The sequence below is a fragment of the Cryptotermes secundus genome, unplaced genomic scaffold, assembly GCF_002891405.2.
Source record: "Cryptotermes secundus unplaced genomic scaffold, Csec_1.0 scaffold234, whole genome shotgun sequence".
Classification (NCBI taxonomy): domain Eukaryota; kingdom Metazoa; phylum Arthropoda; class Insecta; order Blattodea; family Kalotermitidae; genus Cryptotermes; species Cryptotermes secundus.
This window is the reverse complement of record NW_019725843.1, coordinates 2,850,448-2,861,244: the sequence shown is the minus strand read 5'-3', so window position 1 is coordinate 2,861,244 and position 10,797 is coordinate 2,850,448. Positions and strand designations below refer to the sequence as shown.

Here is a 10,797-nt window from a genome sequence, read left to right as displayed (position 1 = left end):
AACAATTTCAGTGCAGTCCTACTGAATGTCTAATATCTAGTAAACCGGAGTGAAACGGAAAGTTTCATGGAGGTAGGTCAAGGCCCAAATTTGGGCTGTAGCGGCAATTTAAACAAAAAAATAGAAAACAGATCTTGAAAATTTTGGCGGATACTAATGAAATCTACGCATATTAGAGGGATTACAGAAATACTACAAAGAAATGCACGGAAGCTCTCATTGGCTCTAGTAAGGAGGTTGGTCTACACATAAACGCAGAAAACAAAAGTTGATGTCCTGTCACCAAAATGCAGGGCAAATCATAACATAGAAACAGCTAATAGATCCTTTGAGAATGCGGCAAAGTTCAGATATTTGTGAACGATAGTAGCATATCAAAATGTAATCACTGAGGAAATTAAAAGGAGGTAGAATTCCTGTCATGCTGCCAGCATTCAGTTCGGAATCTTCTGTCTTCCTGTATGCTGTTTAAGAACGCAAGGTATAAAATATACGAAAATAAGTTTTACTGCTGTTTTGTATGGGTGTGAAACTTGGTCTTTGGTATTAAGGGAAGAACACAGGCAAAGCTGTCCTTGTGCTTAACTAATTAAGCACTACGCCATGAAGGCGTATGGGGGAGTGGATGTATTGATCCACATTGTCTTGATCTCGGCAGCAGTTGAAGGCGAGTGGTCAGCTTCATGCCCCTGCCGCTCTATCCCCGGGAAAGAGTCCCCGGTGCCCATTGTATAGGAGGTTGGGTGGACCCCAGAGCCGGTCTCGACGACGTGGAGAAGTGAAATTTCCTAACCCTACCGGGACTCGAACTCCGACCTCTCGGTTGTCCATCCCGTAACCAGTCGCTATACCGCCTGAGCTCACCCGGTTGTCAAGGGAAGCACACAGATTGAAAGTATTTGAGAACAGGGTACTGAGGAGAATATTTTGACAGAAGGGAGTTGAGATGGTAGGGGTTTGGAGAAAATTGCGTAGTGAGGAACTTCATAACTCGTATTGTTCTCCAAACATAACTAGAATAATCAAGTCAAGGAAGATGCGATGGACAGCATGGTGGGAGAAATGGAATGCATATACAGTTTCTCTGGTTAAGCCGGAAGGAAAGAGACCACTAGGAAGACCTAAACACGTGTGGGAGAATCATGTAGTATGGACTGGATTCCTCTGACTGAGGATAGAGATCAGTGGCGGCAAGGTAGTGACACTTCTGTTTCCATAAACTGCTGGGAAATTCTTCAGTAGCTGAGCGACTGGCAGTTTCTCAAGAAGGGCTCAGCTTCGTGGAGTTAGGAAAAAACTAGTAAATACTTTCTAACGTTCACCGTTAAGATTTATTTAGAATTTTACTTCATTGTATTTCCAGTCGTACGTTTTCTATGCATCTGGTAGTGTTTCCCCATTCTGATGACTGTGTGCGCTTAGATTGGGAAGTGGGTCGTGTCATACCTCAGGCAGTTAGTCGCCGGACATCGTCCACAACGGCCCGGTTTCTATTCCAGATCTGGTTATGTGGGATTCTTGTTGAGAAAAAGTGGCACTAGGGCGAGTTTTTCCCAAGTAATTCTCTTTCCTCTTCCAATTATCCTTCCAAAAATTGCTGCGCATTCGTTAATCATATTGCCGACGCTGTATATACTCTCAGTACTGCGAGTGTTGTAAAATAATCATTTTAGACGAAAATAAAGACGTTAGAAAAATTTAGTGTAAATAGTAGAAGAAATATGTGATGATGCAAAGTTTCATTTTTAGAGTCAGAATCAGCCTCGTGAGGATAATTGAGGAGCTATTTCAAGGAAATAGCGGCTCCGGTCTGAAAACCGAGATTAACGGCCGTGGGGATCCGTTGGGCTGACCGCGTAACACCCTTTCTCCTCAAAAGTTGGCACTAACTTCGTCGACAAGCTACGATCCCTCGGTCGGTATAGTTCGCTTGCGGACTACAGGCCACGGATTTTTTTTTCGTTTTTTGTTTGAATCGAATAATAATTCAGTGTCTGTTTCATGCAGTGTACTGCGCTTCATACGTAAACGTAAAGTCCGTATGGTTAATTAATTAAGCACCATCACATGATGACTAACGGGCGAGTGGGGGTACACCTCTGTCATTGTTGACTACACAACATTATAGTTTTACGTTTTCATGTTTGTAGACAGCAGAAGAAGAGCAGGCAACACATACCTACATATTCTTATATTTTATATGTTCCTTCATGTTTACTGCGTTCTAAATGAAAAGTGCTGTTTCTTTGTGTCAGTTATACAAGACATATTAAGTATTTGGGTGCAAGTATTTACACCATAACCATTTCTATATAACATTTCAGGCATTATCAAAGTTAGCTCCTTTTCTTGCCTTAAGATAAAGTAACAGATGTACCTCAATTCCTGAATGAGCTTCAGTTAGGAATAAATTATTCCAATATATTTAGGGAAAACAATTTATCCAAGATTATTGACTCTGATGAAATTAAAAGAGAATCGCAGTTTTATTTTCGTGATGTTTAAATGTACAAGATTTGAGGTTCTCACAGCGGTAACTATGAAGACCACAGTCTTCTAGAATGCGACGCCATGTAGTCTGGTAGATAGTTACTGATGTTTTGGTGCCTCCATCTTCAGGATAAAAGTTAATCCGCTACACTGAATATTAAGGAAGCAAGTTCCTCTAAAACTGCGGCAACGAACTACCAGATTATATGGTGTCACATTCCAGAGAGCTGTAACTTTTATTTTCCAATATAATTTTTCTGTCTCAGATAGAGCCACTACAGTTTTCTAATCAGCCTTTAATACATAATCTTCATCTTCTGTTAACATCAGTAATTAACCATATTGAAAGCCTAAAATCAGTAAGAATCTACGTTAACAATTCCTCCCACCTGCAACATTATATCAGTACGTAGCCGGCACAAAGTTTTAAAGAGGTTTATAATAGAATATGTATCACAAATATGTCTATCTGTGTACAATTTTAATTTTAATTTTAATATTTACCGTCTAAACATCAAGTTTTAACTGTAAATTCAAATTGTGTATATAAACTCATAAGAACACAATATAGATCCATATTGAATTAAGACGCAATTCAAGAACTAATACTAGTATTGTTGTACGCCTGATTATAACCCAACCTAAGGGTCGAAACAAGTAGCGGCAACAAATAAAATAAATGTTGATACAGTAGTGTCTACTTTGTTTTTTTCCCCCGAAATATTGTTGTGTAGACTGCCCCCCATTATATACACGTATATATGGCACACAAGGGTGTTTGAGAACAGAGTGTTGTGGAGAATGTTTGGACCGAAGAGAGATGAAGTCACAGGAGGATGGAGAAAACTGCATAATGAGGAGCTTCATAACTTGTACTCTTCTCCAAGTATAATTAGAATGATCAAGTCAAAGAGGATGAGGTGGGCAGGGCATGTAGCACGAATGGGGGAGACGAGGAATGCATATAGGATATTGGTAGGAAAGCCAGAAGGAACGAGACCACTGGGGAGACCAAGGCGTAGGTGGGCGGACAATATTAGAATGGATCTTAGAGAGATATGATGGGATGGGATGGATTGGATAGATCTGGATCAGGATAGGGACCAGTGGAGGGCTCTTGTGAACACGGTAATGAACCTTCGGGTTCCATAAAATGCTGGGAAGTTCTTGAGTTGCTGCAGAACTGCCGGCTCCTCAAGAAGGGCTCAGCTCCATGAGTAAGTAAGTAAGTATATGGCACACAACAGGATGCATGCTATAAAGATTGCTGTATGGACAGTGAGTTTCCAAAATTTGTTCTCCAAAATCTGTGATCTCCATTTAAATCATTCAAATCTCTTGTTTTCTTACTGGCTGCTTCTCAGAAATTCTCTGATGTGTTTGTTCACCGAAACAGGATCATCTTGCTGAACAAAATGGTTGGCTCCCTTTACAGTCCTCACTTCTATGTTCTTCACATACTTCTTAACCACTGTCACGTGTTCGAGTATTAGATAATCGTCAAGGTCACCAAATAAGAAAAGTCCAGGCGCGTCAATATCAATTATATTCTTCGAACTTTGGGCGGTGCTTGCCGTCTTCATCATGTGTCGATAGTAGTTGATAGGAGGTGTTAATGCACCTGGAAAAAAAAATATAAATAGGAGAACAGAACAGCAGACACGTGTAAAATCCTAATAAGTTTTTCTAGAGTTGAAATTTGGCTGCAAAAACAAGACACGAAATTTACTTGAAAACATTAAATAAATTCCTAAGGTAAAGTCATCCCTGTGCTTAATTAATTAAGCACCACGCCATGAAGATGAATATAGATGTAGCGGCACAGCTCAACTAATCTTGTCTTAGGCACTAGATGGAAATGAGTGGTCAGCTTCAAGCCCCTGCCGCTTTACACCTGGGGAAACAGCCCTACTGTACCCATGTGCAGTAGGCTGGGTGGAACACAGAGCCGGTCAGGACTGTAGGGACAACTGTCCCTACAGTCCTGTATCTACCCTGTGCTCTGTCTATAATTGGCCTTGCGGCTGTTGACTCGGCGCAAAAATAAGGAAGAATTGAATTGAATTGAACTATTATTATTCCGGTCTATAAAACCGAGATTAACGACCGTAGGTATCCGTTGCGCTGACCACACGACACCCTCTCTCCGCTANTTAGATTTATATTAATGAAATTATTATTATTATTATTATTATTATTATTTGTTTGTTTCTTTCTTTGCTTGTCTGCATTATTGTGTTTTCCTCCAGTGCTTGCCTGTAATTTGTCTTTGACTTAATGTTGTGTTTGTCCATAATGTAATTACTCGTACTTGTATCTACCCTGTGCTCTGTCTATAATTGGCCTTGCGGCTGTTGACTCGGCGCAAAAATAAGGAAGAATTGAATTGAATTGAACTATTATTATTCCGGTCTATAAAACCGAGATTAACGACCGTAGGTATCCGTTGCGCTGACCACACGACACCCTCTCTCCGCTAAAGTTGGCACTAACTTCGCCGACAAGCGGCGGTCGCTCGGTCGGTACAGTTCGCTTGCGGACTACAGCCACGGAGTTTGTTTTGTAGTGAATAATGAAGCTGAAAGGATGTGGAAGATAGTCACTGTGTCATAAATTGAGGTACTACCCCAGCATTTTGCTCGAGGGTCTATGGAAAACTGCTAGAAACCTCAACCAGGTTAATTCATGTCCAGTGCGATATTCGAACAGAGCACTGCCCATACGAATACGAGAATCGCCGTTTCAACTAACTAGCTCGATTTGTACAGTTGAGAAAATATCGCTAAATACCCAAGAATATATAAACCAAAGAGTATTCACCTGGCTGGCTGAACGTGTATTTATATGCCTCAATATCTTCATCGGTGACAGGTGAAATCTCTTTAGGTTTTCGCCGTCTGAGAACTTTTGCAAAGGCGATGAAGTCAAAAGCTGCAATTGCTATTTCAGGCAGGTATGGCAGCATGTAGAAGAATAGATACCTGTGTGAAACATGAAATACATTATCAAATACAATAAGTTGCGCTAGAATAGTCCAATGTACAGGCAACTGCATATCACAATGACCCTGACTATTCAACTTCTCTCAGGATATAAAAATAGTTCCCTTTCTAGGAAACCGAGATTAAGGCCATGGGGATCATTGACACCTTCTATCCGCTAAAGTCGGCACTAACTTTGTCGACAGGCGGCGGTCGCTCGATCGGTATAGTTCGCTTGCGGACTACACGTCACTGAGTTTTGATCAAAGTAGTAAGTTATCTTAACAAGAGCTCTGATCTCAGGATGTACACAGTCGCAGTCATTTTAATCATACACCTCATCCTGCAGCACTTGAATGAAAACGTCTGTGAGGGTGAAACTATGTAAAAATCATGATGCATCATTTGAATCTTAATAGGATGCATCCTGTTCTGTGTCATACATAGGATATATGTGTATGATGGAGGCAGTCTACAGAGCAATATTCGTGAAAAACAAAATAGACACAATTCTTTATCAACATTTGTTTTATTCTGCTGTTGACACTACATGTTTCGGCCCATATACTGGATCATCATCAGGCGTACAGTAATACTAGTCCTAGTTCTTGAATTGCATCTAATTTTAGTATGGATCCATATTGTGTTCTTGTGAGTTTTAATTGCATAAATTGAATTTTCAGTTAAAACATAAATACTTAGACAACACAATTTAGAATTAAAAATTAAAACTTAAAAATTAACATTAAAATTGTACAGAAATGATATCTCTTTATAACTGTGTGGAAGTATCGTTTGAACATGAAAACACAAGGTACTACATACCAAGACATGAAGAACTGCTTCTTATTGGATAGCACAACTTGAAAAAATGTCGGCGTGTAGGGAGAATTCATGATAATGTAACTCTCCAACATATCATGATGCTTGAGTATAAAGTTCCACGCAATGGCGCCTCCCCAGTCATGGGCAACCAGGATGAATTTCTGACGACCTGAAATTAAGGAGAAGGAACATTGTAGAACAGTGAACATTGATATGCAGTGAAAAGAATTTCAGTGGCGGAGTATATGATAGGTTTAGAAAATAAAGATGTAATTCAGTTCGATGTTTTAACGGCGAAGGGAAAGAACAAGGAGAGGATACAGTATGAAATTGATGAAGGAAAGAAAGAAAGGAGATGAAGGAGGAGGAAAAGACAGAAGTAATTCCCAGTAGAATTTCAACGGGATTTCCCACGAGTATAAAGCCATGTTGTGTGTATTTAACGAAATGTAAGGACTGTGAACAGTGCGCCATTTCTGGTGCGTAAACAGAAACGTAAAGTAGGTGCATTTCAAATTGCGCCTACTCCAAATTTGGGCACAAAACACCGCCCTTATTTTCTCCAGCAGACCAACAGGAAGTATGGCTTTGGCACTGGTATTATTAATATCACTTTTTTAATTATGAATTAATTGGCAGTTGGAACAACTGTGATTAATGAGACCAGAGTTGTCTCTCACAAATGATTTCAGGCCTCGAAGTTCTTTGGCACTGGAACAATTAGTAAGGAATTGATTTCAATACGAACCCAAAGCTTCAACGACCTGCTTGACGTCATTAACAAGAATATCCATGGCGTAGTTTTCTACTCCGGGAGGTTTCTCCGAGTCTCCATAACCACGCATGTCTATTGCAACAGTCCTGTAATGATAAACAATATTTTCAAAATTGTAACTAAGTTTCTTGCCAATTTACAGTAACAATAGCTATAATTCAGAGCGTCCGAGGTCATTCTGGGGTCCGAAGAGGCGTTCTTAACCGTTATACATCTTAACTGAACAGTTTATTGAAATGAAGTTTAATTCAAGAAGATTGTGTCAAATTTCCGAATGAGACCTCACCTCCTCGTCCACTGTCCAGGTCCTACCACTTGACTTCTGAGATCTCCAGGTTGGATGCCCCATAACGTCTACTTGTGGAGTTGTACCATAAGTTCAGTGTTTATGTGTTCTGGGCAGGTGGATAACTTGAACTGAAACAACGGACCACTACAGCTGGGATAACGGCAGTTTCAGAGATAGGCTAATATCGGTTTCGGCTGGACACTTGTCGCATCGCGGAAGGAAGGCACGTGGAAGTTTTCTATCGGGAATATTTTTTAGTTAGACTTCATTCGAGGCAATTGTTTCTTTAATGTGAAGAAAATATAGTTTTTTAAGAGCCCGGAGTAATTTTATGGGCAACCTCTCTCTCTCTCTCTCTCAATGGCTCTACAGCCCTTTGTTGGGCCCTGGCCTCTTCTTCAGTTTCGTAATCTTTCTCACACAGACGGTAGGACTCCTTGGACGAGTGAGCAGCGCGTCGCAAGGCCTCTACCTACCCACACACAGGACAACATAAACACAGAATAAACGCACACGACATCCATGCCTCGAGTGGGATTCGAACTCACAATCACAGTGTTAGAGCGCGCGAAAACGGTTAATGCCTTAGACCGCGGGGCCACTGTGATCGGCCTGTACTGATATATGGGAGGTTATAACTTTTACCGATATACCACCTCTCCTAAGTGAAGTTTCTCGTGGTTTTCGTCAGTCCCTCTAGACAATGCCGGGCTAGTATTTCGATTAGATGATGGTCATTTCTTTCCCAATTATTTCTAATTCGCTTTCCTCCACCACGGTCTCATTCGACGCTTATAAAGGCTAGGCATCAAGTAGCGCCTCTATCGACGTTCCCGCGAACTCGTTACACTTCTTACAACTGATGTATACGTACTATACAGGGTGTTTCACGACTTTAGGTCATAACTGCAGGAGGTGATTTCCTAGGTCTTTGTGATCAAAAAAGTTCATATAAACATATGCCCGATTTTGGACGGTTACGGAGTTATGACCGTTTTAAAATCAGAATAGAAGGTAACGATTACTGACAATAAACGGAACAAAATAATAAACCAGCATAATACATGATACACTTAAAGTATGAACGTAAAGTTAACTTCGTGAAATTACCTTCAATTTGATTTTATTGGTGGTTATAGCTTATTTTCGAAAATTCCACCGTCGACTGCAAGACAAGCCGCCGCTCGGCTGTGAACTGCGCGGCTGGCACGTAGCAACTTGAGCTGGTTGTTCCTTATCTGGTCAGCGGCTTCCAGAATGCGAGCGAGCAACGCGTCTCGCGTTGCGACCTTCACATTGTAAACCAGTTCCTTCATCCCATCAGCACACGGCAGACTAGTATTCGCTAGCCTTGGCCGGATATGGCACCCCACCCACACGTTGAGATAAGCGACCGGCCAGCTGATAGGCGCGGTTCAGACGAGGGCGTGTGCGGGAATGAAAAAACGGTCATAACTCCGTAACCGTCCAAAATCGGGCATATGTTTATATGAAATTTTTTGATCACAAAGACCTAGGAAATCACCTCCTGCAGTTATGACCTAAAGTCGTGAAACACCCTATCCCTGTAAGAGGCCGCGGAGGCCGATAGGGTTGTGCGACGTCGAGCCTCCCACATTTTCCATACAATCGGCTGTAAGATTGTCAGCCTTATGCGCCGGCTAACACTGCTAATAATGGACTTTATGTTGTTTCGGCTTAACTCACCAATAATCGCTTGAAAGTTCTTTCAACTGATATCGCCATGAATACCAAAATTCAGGATATCCATGGAGAAACAGCATTAATGGTTTCGTTGGGTCTCCTTTTTCAACGTAGTGAATTTTGATGCCCTGAAAAAGTAAGGAATTTCAATGAAATTGCTCAATGAGGTAAGCCTGCATATATTTACACATATTTTTCTAGTCTGTGGTGTATTATTGTCTGCTGGTTTATTGAGAAAATGTCAGTGGCGACACACAACACAGGCTCATGTTATCGTAAATGCAGAGTAATGAGAAGACATTAGATGTGAAATGAAAGTAAGATAGTCAGTATCATGCGTGAGAGAAATCACTTCAGTTTCCTAATTTGTAGCTTTCAGGGATCGATGCGAATAATTTTTATGACACACGTCATGTGTGTGGTAGATTACTCTAATAACGAATATCCATTCATGATAAATGATTGAAATGATTACGTATCAATACTACTTTTAAGGTAACGTGGGTACACCTCACTTTTATGTAACATACTTCGCAGTACGTCAGTCTCAAATTTGTCGCTAAATGAGGTGGACCTATGTGTTCCCCGGATAGTTTAAACGGTATGGGACAAAACTTTGCACACTTTATATAACTTCTACATGGAGCCGCAATAGCTCAGTTCGTATATTGACGCGCTACGGACTGGACAGCCGGGGTTCGATTCCAGGTAAGGGCAAGAAATTTTTATCTTCTCCACAGCGTCTAGCCCGTCTCTGGGGCATACCCAGGCTCTTATCCAATGGGCATCCGGAGTTATTTCCCCGGGGAGTAAAGCGGCCGGGGCGTGAAGCTGGCGCTCTCATGTGGGTGCTGCAAGAATTGCAGGTACATGACTGAGATCGTTTGCAGAAGATACTGAAATGAAGAGTTTTTAGTTGAAAGTCCGAACACAATAAATTCGCTAGTTTTATGTTCGTTGTGTGTTTCCAAGTCCGTCTGGTGCATGTTGGCGTGTGTTGGCTGCTGAAACTGCAGAGATCTGGGTTCTGTAGGATCAGGAAAATCGGTCGACTGCAATCAAAAGGAGTGGGCTGTGTTCCTCCCGCAGGTGTGTTGTGTCGTGTTGCTCGGTAGTAGTGTAAACATTTATGAGTATCTACTGACCTTGAGGGACAGATATCCATGCTTCCAGAGCGAAGAGTCCGTGAGGACTTTTGGTGGAGTATTCCTCTTCTTCACTTTAAATTCGGAACGTTTGGTGATATAACCAATGGTTAAAACTATACTGATAAGAAAACCACTGATTAGTGCAACCGTGTATTTAATTAAAGTCTCTCCCAGCGACATTTCAGGTCACGACATACGCACTTGTATGTTCGAAAATAACTAAAATCTTTCTAGACAGTCACTGTTTCCGAGAGCACAGAGAGCAACAGCGCACTCGTCCTTGCATCCACTCGCTAGGGTTCGTGATATCGTGACATGTCATCATTATCTGCTTCTTTCCCTTCCCCTCTTAACGCCGCTCCGTTTGGCTTGCTTGTCCTTGTCAGAACTTTTCGCATACTCATCTTGTTGACCGAGGAGATTAATCGTCAAAGCCCAGTACCAAGGCCCCGCCATAGCTCAAGCGGTTAGTCGCTGGCTTTCCACCGCGGCGGCCCGGGTGCGGTCAAGTGGGATTTGTGGTGGACAAAGTGGCGCTGGAGCAGGTTTTCTCCGAGTACTTCGGTTTCCCCTGCCAATATTCAT

General features: G+C 41.6%; 1 protein-coding gene across 2 annotated transcripts; it reads right to left on the bottom strand.

Annotated features, from left to right (window-relative positions):
* Nucleotides 1-3,808: 3,808 nt before the first annotated feature.
* LOC111863677 (epoxide hydrolase 3) lies at nt 3,809-10,509 on the bottom strand. Of its 2 annotated transcripts, XM_023850199.2 has the most exons (6): nt 10,210-10,509; nt 9,068-9,192; nt 7,045-7,157; nt 6,297-6,465; nt 5,311-5,471; nt 3,809-4,111 (listed from the first exon to the last, which is right to left on the bottom strand). In XM_023850199.2, exons 1-6 carry the CDS (start codon nt 10,390-10,392, stop codon nt 3,837-3,839), a joined length of 1,026 nt encoding a protein of 341 aa, XP_023705967.1. In that variant the 5' UTR covers nt 10,393-10,509; the 3' UTR covers nt 3,809-3,836. The 2 variants fall into 2 exon arrangements, with proteins under 2 accessions (XP_023705967.1, XP_023705968.1); XM_023850200.1 differs by lacking the exon at nt 9,068-9,192 and having other exon boundaries at nt 10,210-10,319.
* Between the last annotated feature and the right edge of the window lie 288 nt (nt 10,510-10,797).